The sequence below is a fragment of the Carlito syrichta genome, unplaced genomic scaffold (assembly GCF_000164805.1).
Source record: "Carlito syrichta isolate Samal-C Ts95f unplaced genomic scaffold, Tarsius_syrichta-2.0.1 Scaffold50662, whole genome shotgun sequence".
In the NCBI taxonomy this organism is placed as follows: Eukaryota; Metazoa; Chordata; class Mammalia; order Primates; family Tarsiidae; genus Carlito; species Carlito syrichta.
The window spans coordinates 123733-141745 of NW_006994758.1; the positions used below are offsets into that span (position 1 = coordinate 123733).

The 18013-nt window shown below is 40.5% G+C and overlaps 1 protein-coding gene across 2 annotated transcripts; it reads right to left on the minus strand.

Annotated features, from left to right (window-relative positions):
• Nucleotides 1-541: 541 nt before the first annotated feature.
• Nucleotides 542-16483, minus strand: ZNF630 (zinc finger protein 630). Of its 2 annotated transcripts, XM_008048934.2 has the most exons (6): nucleotides 16354-16483; nucleotides 13406-13595; nucleotides 3861-3987; nucleotides 2793-2888; nucleotides 760-2555; nucleotides 542-725 (listed from the first exon to the last, which is right to left on the minus strand). In XM_008048934.2, the coding sequence occupies exons 2-5, from the start codon at nucleotides 13418-13420 to the stop codon at nucleotides 820-822; spliced, it is 1974 nt and encodes a 657-aa protein (XP_008047125.1). In that variant the 5' UTR covers nucleotides 13421-13595; nucleotides 16354-16483; the 3' UTR covers nucleotides 542-725; nucleotides 760-819. The 2 variants fall into 2 exon arrangements, with proteins under 2 accessions (XP_008047125.1, XP_021563462.1); XM_021707787.1 differs by lacking the exon at nucleotides 16354-16483 and having other exon boundaries at nucleotides 760-2551.
• Between the last annotated feature and the right edge of the window lie 1530 nt (nucleotides 16484-18013).

An 18013-nucleotide genomic window follows, 5' to 3' on the forward strand; every position in this document is an offset into this window, starting at 1 on the left:
ACAATAAAATCAAAAAATTAGCCGGGCGTGGTAGCGCGCGCCTGTAGTTCCGGCTACTCAGAAGGCTGAGGCGGAAGGATCGCCGGAGCCCAGTAGGTCAAGGCTGCGGTGGCCAGGAGCAGCCACTGCACTCCAGTCTGGGCGACAGAGTGAGACTCCAACTCAAAAAATAAAAAAAATAAAAAATAAAACATTAGCATCAGTTAACCTAATTGAGGGGAAAAAATCACAAATACACTCTATGAGAAATTATACTGGAGAAATAACCACAGCTATAAAGGGAATTAACCATGAAACTAGTTTGCTCAAAATTATGCAAATGTATTAAGAACCTTGAGGGAATAAATTAATTTTTAAAATTACAGAGTCCATATATTTTTCTCTCTATATATAATCTATATATTTATAAATCCAAACAGAAAAAAATAAGATGGAAGAAATAAAAATGACAAAGAGATCCCCTTCAGATAATGTACCATGCCTAAATAAATTCACAAGAGGATTCTATAAAGCTCTTAAGGACCAGATAACACCAAAGCAATGCTAATTGCTTCAGCTGCATTTATACTGTGAAGGGGACTGAAAGAATTTGAGGGTGAACAAATCAATCCCACATTTATCATACTGAGAACATTCTGAGGGCCTAACCAGATCATTCTGTGGAAGGGTAATCAGGCATGCTGAGGAATACATAAGTCTATTCTACAGTTGACAAGTTGCCACATCTTTTCACATTCAACATATTCTTAGGATTGTTGCTCAATATGAGTTTTCCCATGTATGATGAGGTCTAGCTTCTGGAAAAAGGTCTTCCCACAATCAGTACATATATAAGGTTTCTCTCCTATATGGATTCTGATGTCCAGTGAGGTGTACATGCTGGCAGAAGGTCATCCCACAGTCACTACATTTGAAGAGTTTCTCCCCAGTTTGTGTTCTCTGATACGTGATCATCTGTGATTTCCGGGAAAAAGTCATTCCATACTCAGCACATTCAGAGGGTTTCTCCTTAGTATGTGTTCTCTGATGTATAATGAATGGAGACTTCTCACAGAAGGCCTTTCCACATTCACTACTTTCATATGGTTTCTCTCTAGTATGAGCTCTCTGATGTATAACAAGATGTGACTTCAGGGAAAAGGCCTTCCCACACTCAGTACACTGATAAGGTTTCTCCCCTGTGTGAATTCTCTGATGAATAATAAGGGGTGATTTCTGGGAGAAGGTTTTGCCACATTCGCTACACACATAGGGTTTCTCCCCTGTATGAATTCTCTGATGTATGATAAGAGGTGATTTCTGAGAGAAAGATTTTCCACATTCAGTACACACATAAGGTTTCTCTCCAGTATGAAGTCTTTGATGGCCAGTGAGATGTGATTTCTGGGAAAAAGCCTTCCCACAGTCGCTACATACATAAGGTTTCTCTCCTGTATGAATTCTTTGGTGTCCTATGAGGTGGGACTGCTGGCAAAAGGTTTTCCCACATTCACTACATTTATAAGGCCTCTCTCCAGTATGTGTTCTCTGATGTATGATGAGCTGTGTTTTCCGAAGGAAGGTCTTCCCACATTCAGTACATTCATAGGGTTTCTCCCTAGTATGAGCTATTTGGTGTATAAAAAGGTGAGACTTCTCACAGAAGGCTTTCCCACGTTCACTGCATTCAAAGGGCTTTTCTCTGGTATGAACTCGCTGATGTATAAGAAGGTGTGACTTCTGGGAGAAAGCCTTTGGACATTCAAAACATTCATAGGGTTTCTCTCCAGTATGGACTCTCTGATGAACAATGAAGGGTGACTTCTGGGAGAAGGCCCTTCCACACTCAGTACATTCATAGGGTTTCTCCCCAGTATGAATCCTTTGATGCACAATAAGGTGTGATTTTTCACTGAAGGCTTTCCCACAATCTCCACAGACATACGGTTTCTCTCCAGTATGAATTCTTTGATGTATAATGAGCTGTGACTTCTTGATAAAGTCCTTCCCACACACACTACAAACATTGGGCTTCTCTCCAGCTTGAAACTTCTTATACTGAATATGGGCTCGCTTATTATGAAGAACTTTTTCATATTGACTGTCTCCATAGTGTTTCATTCCAGTATGAATTAACCCTTCATTCTCAGGCAAATAATAGAAAGCACTATAGCTAGGTGGTCTCCCACATCCAAATCTCTCAATAGGGCTCCTTCTTGTATAGCTCCTACTATAATTTAGTGAGTCTAAATTAGATTTCAAGCTCTTTTCACACGAATCAAAATTATGAAGTCTTTTGCATGAAGGGTCAGGGTCTGTGCACTCATTGAGCATTTTTCCAAATGCACTGTACTTGGAGCCTGTCTCCTCAGTCAGTGTTTCATGGCTGATGACCGTGATCTTCCTCAAAACTCTGTCTTGGTTTCTTTGATATCTATCTATCTGATCATCAATATGCCAGACTTTTAAAATGGAGTATAATGAATTGTCCATTGAGGATCTTTCTAGTATCTCTCTTTGAAATGAAAGTTCTCCAGAAATGATCTTCTGGGAAGATTCAAGGCCTTTCTCCCTGACTGAAAGAAGAAAGTCGTAAAATCAAATAGACATCACACACACACACACACACACACACACACACACACACACACACAGAGTTGTCAATAGACACAGGTGTTAGGAAAGCAGTTGTTATAGGATGAATGTTATAAAAGAGGCCTGATGAATTTTATGGAGGAAAGGAGGTCATTGGTGTCAGGGATGTCAGGGAGGAAGAAGACACCCCCTTGGCCATCTCCCCAATTCTCACTTACCTGGGTAGATCCACCTTGACAACTCACTCTCTGTGATCCGCAGGTCCTCTCCATGTTCCCACTTAAAGATTACATCCGGTTTTATACCTGAACACCCTGTTAAGAGAAAATTATAATGCCTTTGGCCTTGGCAACTCAGAAATTCATGAGGAGAAGCAACAATTTCAGGGGCCTCCCAGCAAAGCTGGATTCTTAACTCACATAATACATAAAAATATCTTTCAGGGCCAGGAGCCACCAGTGGCTCATGCCTATAATCCCAGCACTTTGGGAGGCAGAGGCAAGAGGATTGCTTGAGCTCAGGGGTTCAAAACCAGCCTGGGCAACTTGGCGAGACCTTGTCTCTACAATAAATTTTTTTTTTAAATTAGGCCAGGTACGGTGGCTCACGTCTATAATCCCAGCACTTTGGAAGGCCAAGATGAGAGGATTGCCTGAGCCCATGGGCTTGAGACCAGCCTGGACAAAAGGCGAGACCTCATCTCTACAATAAATCAAAAAATTAGCCGGGCATGGTGGTGCATCCCTGTAGTTTCAGCTACTTGGAAGGCTGAGGCAGAAGGATTGCCTGAGCCTAGCAGGTCAAGGTTACAGTGGCTGTGAGCGTGCCACTGCACTCCAGCCTGAGATTCCAACTCAAAAAAAAATTAGCCTGGTGTGGTGGCGCACACCTGTGGTTCCAACCACTTGGAAGACTGAGGCAGAATGATTGCCTGAGTCCAGCAGGTTGAAGCTGCAGGAGCTGTGACAGTGTATGCCTGTAGTTCCAGCTACTTGAAAGGCTGAGGGGGAAGGATCACCTGAGCCCAGCAGATTGAGGTTGCGGTGGCCATGAGTATGCCACTGCACTCTAGCCTGGGCAACAGGGTGAGACTCCAAATCAAAAAAAATATATACACACACACACACACACACACACACACACACACTAGATATTTTAAAAGAAAAGTAAAATTATAAAAGGAAGCCCTCTGTTAAGGGGGAAATTGTAAAGGTCATGGTCTTGACAGCTCTGAAGGAAGGATGAGGATGATTCGATTCATTGGTACACACGGAATCTGCCCTTACCCACAGACACCAGGTGACTATAGGTCTCCAGCATTACATCCCTGTGCAGGGTCTTCTGAGCAGGGTCCAGCTGCTGCCATTCTTCTTGGGTAAAGTCCACAGCCACATCCTCAAATGTCACTGGGTCCTAAAACAGCACATTTCTCTACACTTGGCTCATTCTGATCATTTTGGCCATAGCAATACATGTGGGGTACCTATTTTGCACTTTGTGTGGCATACTTTATGAGAGAAACAATGTAAAATCCTGCTATTAGCAAGTCTAGTTAGTGAAACACAACAGAGAGTCTAGAAACAGATGTAAATAAAAATGGGAAATTTGGGCAACCCCCTCAGGTCCCCTCTCACTGTGGGAGCTTTTATGTCAGGAGCTTTTATGTCCTCTCAATAATCTCATTTTTATGGAAAATTTAATGTATAATAAAGGTAGCATTTTAAATAAGTGTGGAACAACATTATTCAAAACTACAGAGCTATCAGAAAAAAAAACGTAACCTTGGATTCCCTACCTTATACTATACACAAAAATAAACTTGAGATATAACAAAAATTTAAACAAAGAAAAAGATAAACCATAAAATAAAGACAGGTTAGAGTTTTAAAAATAATTTTAGAGTGGAGAAGACTATTCTAAGCATGCTACAAAACTTAGGTGCCAGAATAGGGTTCCTTCTTGTATAGCTTCTATTATAATTTAGTGACTCTAAATTAGATTTCAAGCTATTTTCAAATGAATCCAACTTGTTTTTTACTTGAAGGATCAAGGTCTGTGCACCTATTGAGCATTTCAAGGGTTGTTTATATTTATCAGTGATAAATTTAACTACTTTATATATTGCATGGCAAACTATATCATAAACTCAAAAGACATAACTAACTGGGGAAAAGATATATGCACAACATATATAACCGACAAAGCTAATTTCCCCCAGCAGATAGACAGAGTTCCCACAAAGTGAGAAGAAAATGACCAGCAAGCACTTAACTTTTAACAAAATGGTCAAAGGACATGACCGTCAATTCACAGAAAAGAAAATGCAAATGGATTTTAAATATGTAAAAATATGCTCAACTCAGCCGGGCTCGGTGACTCAGCCTATAATCCCGTGCCTTTGGGAGACTGAGGTGAGTGGATTGCCTGAGCCCGCAGGTTCGAGACCCACCTGGGCAGCGAGACCTATCTCTACAATAAATAAAAAAATCAGCCAGGCGTGGTAGCGCATGCCTGTAATTCCGGCTACTTGGAAGACTGAGGCGGAAGGATCGCCGGAGTCCAGCAGGTCGAGGCCCGGCCACTGCACTCCAGTCTGGGCAACAGAGTGAGACTCCAACTCAAAAAAAAAAAAATATGCTCAACTTTACTCACATGAAGATAGATGCAAGCTAAAACAAGACACCATTTTTCCCCAGCAGATATCAGTGTTTGATAAGTCACTGTGAGTTGGTGAAGATGTCAACAAACAGCAACTCAAATTGTCTGGGGGTACACTGGTACAATATTTTTGAGGGAAATTAATTGAGCATCTTCTACAAAAATTTAAAATATATACAATTCTCTGACTAGCAATTCTGTTTCTAGAAATTATTCTACATAGAAAAGAAAAACAAATTATTCTTTTTTTTTTTTCAATTGGAGTCTCACTCTGTCACCCAGACTGGAGTACAGTGGCCACTCCCGGCCACCGCAGCCTTGACCTGCTGGGCTCCGGCGATCCTTCCACCTCAGCTTTCCAAGTAGCTGGAACTACAGGCGTGCGCTACCACGCTCGGCTGATTTTTTGATTTATTGTAAAGATGAGGTCTCGCTGCCCAGGCGGGTCTCGAACCCACGGGCTCAGGCAATCCACTCACCTCAATCTCCCAAAGGCACGGGATTACAGGCTGAGCCACCAGCCCAGCTAAAACAAATTATTCTACATAAATACTCACATATTCAACAGTAGTGCTCTCCAGTCCTGTTTATACTAGCAAAAAAATGGAGACAACCTCACGGGGGATTGGATGAATAAATTATGCTCTCCCATAAGGGAATACCATATGCAATTGCAAAAAGCAACAAGGAAACAACATGGACCTATAAGCAACACTCTCTATGATAAACTATTAAGTGAAAAAGCATTTATTCACTCAGCAAGCAGTTATTGAGCACTTACTGAATACCAGGCACTGTTCTTGGAACTAAGAATATAGCAGGAACAAGATTGAGAAATAAATCACCATTTGACTAAAGAAAAGGTTTGCAAGTGCATTTCAAAATTCATATCATTATATACAAAAAGCCTCTAGAAAGCAATAAGGAAGAGATAAAGAAGGAAAGAAGGATTTATGAGAAATGCAAAATGGAAAGTAAATTTGTGAAAAGATGCTGAAGCTAATTTAATCCCTAAAGAAAAGCAAGTGAAAATAAAATATAATGCTCAATCATAAAAAGAGCAAGAGAGGCCAGGCTCAGTGACTCAGCCTGTAATCCCAGCACTTTGGGAGGCCAAGGTCAGTGAATTGCCTGAGCCAGCAATTTCGAGACCAGCCCGAGCAACTTGGTGAGATCTTGTCTCTACTATAAATTTTTTTTTTAATTAGCTGGATGTGGTAGCGTGTGCCTGTAGTTCTACCTACTCGAAAGGCTGAGGCAGAAGGAATGCTGGAGCCCAGCAGGTCAACGCTGGGCCTGGGGTGGTTGTGAGCATTCTACTGCCCTCCAGCTTGGGCAACAGAGTGAGACTCCAATTCAAAAATAAAAAACAGCAGAATTAAATACACTGATGATGTCTAGTGGGGAGCTGATAATGGGAAATAGACCTTCTTGTAAAAGAATCAGTGGCCACATGTAAGCTGATTATCAAAATACAATTCGGAAAATACCCTTTGCATTTATAAACATGTATGCCTTTGACCTAGCACACTCATATCTAAGAATTTGGTGTACACAAATAATCGACAAATATAAAAGATGCCCTTATAAGGTTGTTTGTTTATTTGTGACTTCACTGCTTGAGTCCTGGCTAGACCACATACTAGCTGTGTGAACTCTGAGCCTCAGTCTCTGCCTCTGAAAAATGGTGATAACAACGGTATCTAGCACAAAGTGTTCCTGGGTAAATAAATGAGTTAATTTTAATTCCATTATAACTTATTATAGCAGTGTCTGGTACACAGTAAGCACTCAGTAAATGGTAGCTGTGAGTCTTATTATTATTATTACTATGATATATAAAAGAAAAAACGAGAAAAAATTTTTAAAAGCCAACAAAAAGTTGTTGGTATCCTGTAGCCATTAAATAGATAATAAGAGGATACTATGAACAATTTTGTGCCAAGAAATTTGACAATATAGATCAGGGGACAGCACACTGTTGCCTGCAGACCACATTTAGTCCACCATGTGTTTTTCTTTCTTTTTTTTTTTTTTTTTTGAGTTGGAGTCTCACTCTGTCACCCATTCTGGAGTGCAGTGGCTGCTCCCGGCCACCGTAGCCTCCACCTGCTGGGCTCCAGCGATCCTTCTGCCTCAGCCTTCCGAGTAGCCACAATTACAGGTGCGCACTACCATGCCCGGCTGATTTTTTTATTTATTGTAGAGATGAGGTCTCGCTGCCCAGGCGGGTCTCGAACCCGCGGGCTCAGGCAATCCACTCACCTCAGCCTCCCAAAGGCGTGGGATTACAGGTTGAGCCACTGAGCCCGGCTCACCAGTGTGTTTTTCAATGGCTAACAAGCTAAAAATGATTTTTACACTTTTGACGGTTGGAAAAAAGGAGAATAGTATTTTATGACACATTAAAATTATCTGAAATCCAACTTTCTTTTTTTAATTTTTAATTATGAACATATTAGTATAAATCCTAAACAAAATATTAACAAGGGACTGGCCAGATGGTGATAGTGATGATGATGATGATGATAGGAGTGGGTGGGGATAAAACAAGCACCAGTGGTTCATGCCAGTAAGTCCAGAACTTTGGGAGGCCACTTCTATCAACATAATCATCATCATCTAGCCAGTCCCTTGTTGATATTCTGTTTAGGATTTATACCACTTTGTCCATGAGACATATTGGCCTGTAATTTTACTTTCTTATCTTATTCTTGCTGTGTTTTTGCATCATGTTATATTGGCCTCATATGACAAGTTGAGAAATATCTCTTTGTATTCTCTAAGAGAGTCTGGGTACAACTGATAGTATTTACTTCTAAATATTTGGAAGAATTCTCCGATGAAGCCATCAGGGTGTGGAGTTTTCTCTGTGGGGTGATTTTAAATTATATTTTCAATGTATTTAAAATATAGTACTATTCAGATTTTCTATTTCTTTTTATGTCAGGTATGGTAAATTGTGACTTTCAAGTAATTTGTCCAGCTCATCCAAGTCAGAGGTCAGAAAACTTTTTTTGTAGAGGGCCAGATAGAAATATTTTAAGCTTGAATGTGAATGAACTAAATGGACCACTGAAAAGACATAGAATGGCAAAATGGATAAAATATCACCAGGCAACAATAGACACACCTCACTAGAAAGGACACTCACAGACTCAAAGTAAGAAGATGGGAAACAAATTTTTGAGCAAACGGAACACAAAAGAAAGGAGGAGTCATGATCTTAATCTCAGACAAAATACCCTTTAAACTATCAAAAATTTAAAAACATACATAAGGCCACTACATAATGAGAAAAGGTTCAATCCATCAAAAAGAAATATCCATCCTAAACATATATGCACCCAACATAGGAGCACAAACTTTCATAAAACAGCTTCTGGGTAAACTCAAAAAAGATATTGACTCTAACACAATCATAGCTAGGGACTTTAACACCCCACTCACAACTCTAGACAGATCATCAGGACAAAAAATCAGCAACGAGATCCAGAACCTCAATGCGACTCTTGAACAAATGGACTTAATAGATACCTACAGAACACTCCACCCAACAACCACAGAATATACATTCTACTCATCACCACATGAAACGTACTCTAAATTGAACACATACTTGGCCATAAATCAAGCATAAACAAATTTCAAAAGATTGAAATTTTGCCATGCACCTTCTCGAACCACAGTGGAATAAAAATAAACATCAACACCAACAAGGTTCCCCCAAAACCCACAAAGACATGGATACTAAACAGCATGATGCTAACAACTCCTGGGTTAATGATGAAATCAAAACAGAGATTAAAAGATACCTGGAAACAAATGAAAATGAAGAAATATCATACCAAAATCTCTGGGATGCCATGAAAGCTATAGTAAAAGGGGAATTCATATCTCTACAAACGCACATGAAGAAAATGGAAGGATCACAAATTAACAGCCTAACAAGTCACGTAAGGAAGCTGGAAAAGCAAGACCACCAAAACCCTAACTTCAGCAGAAGAATCCAGATCACCAAAATAAAAGCCCAAATCCAGGACACAGAAGACAAAAAGATAATACAAAAAATCAATAAACAAAAAGCTGGCTCTTTGAAAGGATAAATAAGATCGATGGTCCCCTAGCTAGACTGACCAAGAAAAAGAAAGAAAAAGTTCAAATAAACACAATCAGAAACACAAAAGATGAAGTCACATCTGACCCTGAAGAAATACAAAAGATCGTTAGAGACTACTATGCACATTTGTATGGAAACAAACTTGAAAACCTCAAGGAAATGGAGGACTTTCTGACATCACACAACATGCCTAGGTTGAAACAAGAAGAAATAGAGACCCTAAATAAACCAATAACAATCAAGGAAATTGACTATGTAATAAGAAAAATACCTACCAAAAAAAAGCCCTAAACGAGATGGCTTTCCAGCAGAATTCTTTAAGACATTTAAGGAGGAGCTGATACCAATCCTACTGAAAGTATTCCAGGCAATTGAGAAAGATGGAACTCTCCCCAAATCATTTTATGAAACTAACATCACATTGGTACCCAAGCCAGGTAAAGACCTGACAAAGAAAGAGAACTACAGGCCAATATCTTGGATGAACATAGATGCTACAATTCTCAACAAGATCCTAGCAAACCAGATTCAACAACACATCTCAAAAATCATCCATCATGACTAAGTAGGCTTCATCCCTGTGATGCAAGATTGGTTCAACATTCGTAAAACCATAAATGTAATTAAATACATCAATAGATGTCAAAACAAAAACCACATGATTATATCATTAGATACAGAAAAAGTTTTTGATAAAATATAGCACCCCTTCTTGATAAAAACCCTCGAACATCTAGGCATACATGGAACATACCTCAAAATAGTAAACGCCATCTATGAGAAACCCACTGCCAGCATACTCCTAAACAGACAAAAATCGGAACCATTTCCCCTGAAAATTGGAACAAGACAAGGATGCCCACTCTCATCCCTTCTGTTCAATATAGTATTGGAAGTCCTGGCTAGAGCAATCAGAAAAGAGAAGGTGATCAGGGGTATCCAAATAGAAAAAGAGGAAGTCAAGTTATCTCTCTTTGCAGATGACATGATTGTGTACCTTGAAAACCCAAGAGAATCTGTCAAAAGCTTCCTTGATAAAGGACTTTGGCAAAGTCTCAGGGTATGAAATAAATGTGCAAAAGACAATCACATTTCTTTACACCAATAATAAACAAACAGAAACCCAAATAAAAAGCACAATCTCATTCATAATAGCCACAAAAAAATGAAATATCTTGGCATCTTCCTAACCAGAGACGTGAAAACTACAATGAAAACTACAAAACACTGCTCAAAGAAATCAAAGATGATACAAACAAGTGGGAAAATATTCCATGCTCATGGATTGGAAGAATCAACATTGTGAATGTACATCTTACCTAAGACAATCTACAGATTTAATGCAATACCCATCAAATTACCGGCAATATTCTTCTCAGATCTAGAAAAAACATTACAGGAATTCATATGGAAACACAAACGACCAAGAATAGCCAGAACAATCCTCAGCAAAAAAAAACAATGCAGGAGGTATCACACTACCAGACTTTAAACTTTACTATAAAGCTACAATAATCAAAACAGCTTGCTATTTGTACAAGAACAGGCATATAGACCAATGGAATAGAAATGAGATTCCAGAAGCAAAACCTCAATTTCTCAACCAACTCATCTTCGACAAAGCCTCTACCATCCACCACTGGGGAGAGGACAATCAATTCAGTAAATGGTGCTGGGAAAACGGGCTGACCACATGCAGAAGATTCAAACAAGACCCCTACCTATCCCCATACACAAAAGTTAACTCTAAATGGATCACAGACCTAAATGTAAAACCTCAAACCATAAGAACTTTAGAAAATGCAGGATACACCCTTATGGAAGTTGGAACTGGCATCCAATTCCTGAGCATAAACTGAAATGCACGGGCCATAAGAGATAAGATAGACAATTGGGACCTCATTAAACTGACAAGCTTCTGCAAAGCCAAAGAAACCATCAAGAGAACAGGGAGACAGCCCACAGACTGGGAAAAAATATTTGCCAACTCCATGTCTGACAAAAGCATAACATCAAGGACCTACAAGGAATTCAAATGTGCTGAAAAGGAAAAAACAAACAGCCCCATTACAAAGTGAACAAAATATATGAATAAACAGTTCTCAAAAGAAGACATATGAGCAGCCAATAGATAGATAAGAAAATGTTCAGCCTCACTAGTCATCAAGGAGATGCAAATTAAAACTATACTGAGATACCACCTAACTCCAGTCAGGATGGCCATCATCAATTATAAAAAACAACAGATGCTGGTGAGGATGTGGCAAAAAGGGTACACTTCTACACTGTTGGTGGGAGTGCAAACTAGTGCAGCCTCTGTGGAAATCAGTGTGGCGATTCCTAAAAGCTCTAAAAATCGAACTTCCATATGACCCCGCAATCCCCCTACTGGGAATATATCCTGAAGAACTCAAATTACTCTATCAAAAGATACCTGCACACGTATGTTTATCACAGCATTGTTCCCAATAGCAAGATCATGGAACCAACCATGCTGCCCATCAAAAGAGGACTGGATTAAAAAAAATGTGGTACATATACACAATGGAATATTACGCAGCCACAAAGAAGAACAAAATCATGAATTTCGCAGCAACCTGGATGGAATTAGAGTTTATAACACTGAGTGATCTCTCACAGAAACAAAGATCTGAGTATCACATGTTCTCACTCATAAGTGGACCTTGAACAACTATCATAGTACTAAGGATTGACAGTTGTGGGAAACTATGGTGGGGTAAGAGAGGGGAAGGAAGGTAGGATTAACAGTAGTCAATATCTGTCTGGGGATGGGGGGGCACACCTCATCAACAAGGGTACCTGCACAATGCATATTTCTATACCTAACCCTTAACTGTACCCCACAATTTTAAAATAAAAAATACGTATTACAAAAAAAAAGAAATATTTTAAACTTTGTGGGCCATATGGTCTCTGTTGCAACTACTCAGCTCTGCTGTTTTAGGTTGAAAGCAGCTGTAGATAATATGTAAGCCAATGGCTATGGCTGTTATCCAGTAGCACTTTATTTATGGACATTGAAATTTGGATATCAGTGGCTTATTTAGTGGCTTTGTCTCTACAACAAATAAAAAAATTAGCTGGGTGTGGTAGCACACACCTGTGGTCCCAGCTACTTAGGAGGCCTAGGCAAAAGGATTACTTGAGCCCAAGAGGTTGAGGCTGCAGTAGCTGTGATCATGCCACTGCACTCCAGCCTGGGCAACAGAGTGAGACTTCGACTCAAAAAAAAAAAAGAAAAGAAAAGAAATAAAAACATATCACAGTAACACATGACAATAATAAGACCACTTACACACATTTACGTATATGCATTTACACACGTAGATGGGGTTATATATACAAAGAAAAGGAATTATATATAAAGAAAAGTCTGGAAGGATCATCCCCAAACTAGATAATTCTAGTTATGTCAGAAAAGGGGCAAAAGTTCAATTACAGAAAGTAGATACTTTGTATTTTTTTCTTTGCTGTATTGTTTACATTATTTGTCCTATGTATAGATTACCTTTTCAGGGAAGGAAGAATAAATATGGAAGATCAGAGGAGAAGGGACTGGTCTTGAGCTGGGTAATGATCACACAAACTCAGAAATCACAGCAAAGGAGCCATGGAAAATCAGAAAACAGCTCCCACTCTCCAAGCCTCTGTGAGATAGTTTTAACGAAAAACTATCTATTTAGAACAACTATTGATAATACTACCCCAAACTGAAAACTACTGGCCTTTAGGAAAACTCAATAATAAAATTTATTAAGACTAAATTTCCAGAAATCTTGACATGCTGAGGAGTTGGACTGATTTCTCTTTATGGAGAATGCAAATCACATAACTGATCATGTTGCCCTTTTCACTATGGTTGCCGGGAAGCTTATAGTCCAACTGTTTAGCTCAGTTTATATGAAGTAAAACCAGGTGACCTGTGTATCTTCACAGCAATTTTGTCTGTGTTGATCTTCTATGCTCTAAATTTTTCTAATTCTTATTTTCAACTAATTGTCCTTTCTTATTTTGTTGTGGGAAACAACTTACCTGGGACTCGATCATTTTTGGTTTCTCTTTGGAAAGCAATTGGGGGCAAGGTGGGATGCAGAAGAGTCTTCAGAGATCAAGCTGGGTTAACCACTCTTCAATGGCTGGATGTGAAAATATGGTGCTTGTTAATTCACCGATGACTTGTGTTTCTCATCTGAGCCAGTAATTCTATTTCTGGAACTTTGTCCTAAGGTGATAATCATGAATGTGCAAAGATATTTAACTTCAGCAACCTTCAACACAGCTTTGTCTTCAACTCCATAATACTGAAAATCACGTAAAAGCCCAGCACTGAAGACTGGGAAAATAAATTATGGACCCTCCAAAGGGTGGAAAGGCAGGCAATCATTAAAAGTAACACCCTAGATGATTAAAGAAGGCTCAGGAGACACAGCAGCCAAATGTAAAGTATGGACTTTGTCTGGGCCTTAATTTGAAAAGACAAAAAAAAATTTGACATAATCATGAGCATTTGAGCCCTGAGTAGATATTTAATGACATTAATGAATTCAACCACTGATGATCTGAAGATATTATTGTTAATTATTTTACTTTGGGTAATGGTATTAACCTTTTAAGTCCTTATCTTTGACATAATTATTTATGGATGAAATAATGTGTCTGGGATTTGTTTAAAAATAACAAAGACTACATATACAAATTCATTAAGTTATACATTTAATATGTGTGCACTTTTATCTCAATAAGAAAGAGAAAAAAACAATCCAGGAGGAAGAAGTAGGTGGTGTAGATGAGGAGTTGGCAAACTTTTGTAAAGGGCCATATGGTAAATGTCTTAGACTTCGTGGGCCCGTGGTCTCTGTTGCAACTACTCAGCTCTGCCATTACAGATGGAAAGTAGCCATAGACAATACATAAACTAATGATACTCATTGGCTGTGTTCCAATAAGCGTCATTTACAAACAATGAAATCTGAAAATTTCGTATCATTTTTATGAGTCACCGAATATTCTTCTTCCTTTGATATTTTTTCCCCTATGATTAAAAAAATGTGAAAACTATTCTTGGCTCATAGCTGTATAAAAAAAGCAGCAGGTCAGATTTGGTCCACTGCCTATAGTTTTCCAACCCCTGGTCAAGATGAAACAAGATCGGCCATGAATTGATGATGAATGAGACTGGGTGATGGGCGTAATGGGGGTCCATTATACAATTCCCTCTATTTTTGTAGATGTTTGAAAATTCCCATTAGAGAAAGGTTTTTATTTAAGTATTACCATAGAAATAAACTAAGTAGTAATATGGAAATAAAGCTAATGGCATGGAAATATAACTGCAAAATGAAGAAGAGGTAGATCACAAGAACATGCTCCCAACTGTTTAATAACAGGCAGTCATGTAGATCATGCATTTTCAACAGGGGTGATATTGCCCCCAAGGGGACAAAAACTGGTTCTTAGAGGCAAAAAAAAAATAATAATAATCTCAGATATTACAATGGTTTGTGGCCCTCCAAAGCTCAATCCTACCTGACAAAGTCTTATTCCTTAGTATTTAGTCTATTTCATTGGATTTTCTTGGGTATCACACAAGCAGTAGTAACCTTGAGCTAGGGAAGTGCCATGAAATATATACCAGATCAGTGCTACAAAACTACCCTGAATAGATAACAATCAGTATTGACTCAATTCTCATCCCAAACCTCCCAGGGTAGGCCCTACTAATATCTTTATTTCATAGTGAGGAAATTGAGGCATAAAAAGGCAAAGTGACTAATCCAAGAACACACAGCCAGTATGTAGAGGGTGAAGTGTTGAAAGAACAAAAAGTAGAGAACTCCTCCCAAGCTGTTCTGGCACCAGAATTTTCAGAGATGCAACTCTGCCTGCTCCTGGATGCCCTAAAAATTATCCTCCTAAATTACAAAATACATTGTCTGTTTTTTAATTGAAAAATAACAAAACATTAGATTCATATTATGCTTTACAGTTTAAAATTAACTTAAAATATACATATTCAAGGCCACAATATGAAAAAGAAGCCAAAAACTGGAAGATATCTGCAAAATACATACCACTGATAAAGGAGTAGTATCAGAATATATAAAAAACAATCCCTACAAATCAATAAGGAAAAGGCAGAGAGCCCAACAGAGAAATGAGCAAAAGACCTGAACAGGCACCTCCCAAAAGAGGATCTCCAAGTGATGGATGCATATATAAAAATATAAGATTTCTCTTATTAGTCATGAAAGAAAAACAAATCACAATGTCTGACTCCTCAGTCGCGAAGTTCAACACCATAAGGGCAGAGATTTTTGTTTGTTCATGGAGGTATTATTGATCTCAAAGAACCATCCACCATGGACCTCACAAAATCCCAGCATTGGCCCTACTCATTCCCATTCCTGTACCCACGGACCATCATCTCTCACCCCAGATCCCCTTTCCCATTCACTCCTATCCCGGGGTACCATCTCTCACTCCACAGACCACCCATTACTCACCCCACAACCGCCATCATTCACCCCCACAGATCCTCCATCACTCACTCCAGCCCCACTTCATCCACCTCATAGAAGCCCCTGCAGACACCATCAATCACCGCACAGGTCCCCCATCACTCATCCCACAAACTCCTCACCCTTGGTCCCACAGACTCCCCTGTCACTGTTCTCCATGTCATTCAGTCCCCTCCTTAAGCCCTCCACATGTCCCCATCCATCACTGACCACACAGACCTGCATCAGTCAGCCAAGCCCCTCACCCTGGCTCTGCTTTCAGGACCCAAGAGCTCCTTCTCAAGCTGGGCGTGGCTCCCTGCTTGCCCAACTGCGTTCAACATCCCCCGAAAGGCCCGTTCCCTTCCAGCCTCCTGGATGGGTCTGGATGCCTTCGGAGCCCCTCTTTCGCAGGCTCAGAACCAGCCACGAAGCCGAGCTCTACCAGTAACAAAAATGGCGTCACGTCGTGAGCGCCGGGACCCCTGTCGCCGGCAGGGACCTCGCACTGCTTCACGAGACTCCCATTCCAGCCAGAGGTGTGAGTGTGGGGACCAGAGGAGTCCCCGAGATATCTCTGAGGCAAGATATTTGGAATTGGTCCTACGAAAGCAATGTGAAGCTCAGAGGAGCCGCGACTGTCCTGAGCGGGCGAGTGGGCGTTCCAGGCCACCCGGAGAGGCATGGCCTAAGCATAGGCATGGTGACGCGGCGGGTGGGAACTCGAGGAAAGTGGTAAGGCCACGTGGCAGAAGCACGGCCTGCGACAGTCCTCTGCGGAAGCCTCATTTCTAAAACGTCTGGAGAAAGGGAAGAGGCCTTTGATAGGATGTATCCACTTAGGGGGCTCAGACACACACCCACCTCCTGCCGCCCACGACCCGGCATCTGCGCCCTCCGGCTCTACCGTCCTCCCGCCCTCCCATTGTTCCTACGAGGAGGCAGGGCTCGCCCCTGTCCGTCAATCACTGCCCACCCGGTCTTCCATTGGCTCCTTTGAACAAGGAAGGACCCGCCTCCACCTGTCACTCATAGCCTGGACTTTCTGCTTGCCTTAAAGTGGATAGATGTGACCTTTTGCAGCGCAAATCAAAAAGGGAGAGGGAGGGGTGGAGGGACGAAAAATCACCTATCGGGTTCAGTGTGCACGGGTGGGAGTGGTGGGTACACTCAAAGCCCAGACCTCTTCCCCACTGTATTTGGTTACATGTTTACAACCATGTAATCAAAAACTGTTTGTAATCTCTAAAGCTACTGATTTTTTTTTGAAAAAGAAATACTTTTTAAAAAGAGTTAATAGGCCGGGAGCAGTGGCTCACACCTATAATCCCAGCACTTTGGGAGGCCAAGGTGAGAAAATTGCCTGAGCCCACGGGTTCCAGACCAGCCTGGGCAATTTGGTGAGACCTCATCTCTACAATAAATCAAAAAATTAGGCGGGCGTGGTGGCGCACGCCTGCTGTTCAAGCTACTTGGAAAGCTGAGGCAGAAGGATCGCCGGAGCCCAGCAGGTCGAGACTGCGGTGGCTGTGAGCATGTCACTGCACTCCAGCCTGGGCGACAGAGTGAGACTCCAACTCAAAAAAAAAGAGTTAATAGAGCATGAGATTCGAGGTAAAATCTGAGGGACATTGATTTTAGAAGACTTAACTAAAAGCTGAATTGGAGGTCAGCCTGAAACAGAATTGCAGAGTTAACAAAGGTTGGGATTCTATATCTAAAGAACAAGAACTCTGATGGTGCAATAGTCAAGAAAGTCCTAGAATTCAAGATTTCTACCAAGGTGTATGGATGTAAAACCACTTGAAGGTCTAGCCAGACGAGTACTAACGGTGAAATAGTGACCCAGTTCCAAAGTCATTTCAGAGAGGGTTTGAACGGAATGTTAACTTAGACCCAAATCTGAGCTGCAGACCAGAGAAGCATTCATGGTAGTGTATTTAAGAAAGATCCACAATTCACAACCTAAACGAAAGGGGATAATCATGGTGGAAGAATTAACCAAGAGCTGACTTCAAGGTCAAACCAAATGGTATTCATGATAGAAAAGTTAGCTGAGGGCTGGGGTTGATGCACACAGGAGAAGGTACAAATGGTGAAAGAGTTAGCACAGGTTTGATTTTTATGCCCACACCAAAGGAGC

Coding starts and splice junctions, on each gene's coding strand:
- ZNF630 (XM_008048934.2), bottom strand. Junction 2,889..3,860: donor TAGTCACCTGGTGTCTGTGG/GTAAGGGCAGAT, acceptor TTCTCTTAACAG/GGTGTTCAGGTATAAAACCG. Junction 2,556..2,792: donor GTCAAGGTGGATCTACCCAG/GTAAGTGAGAAT, acceptor TTCTTCTTTCAG/TCAGGGAGAAAGGCCTTGAA.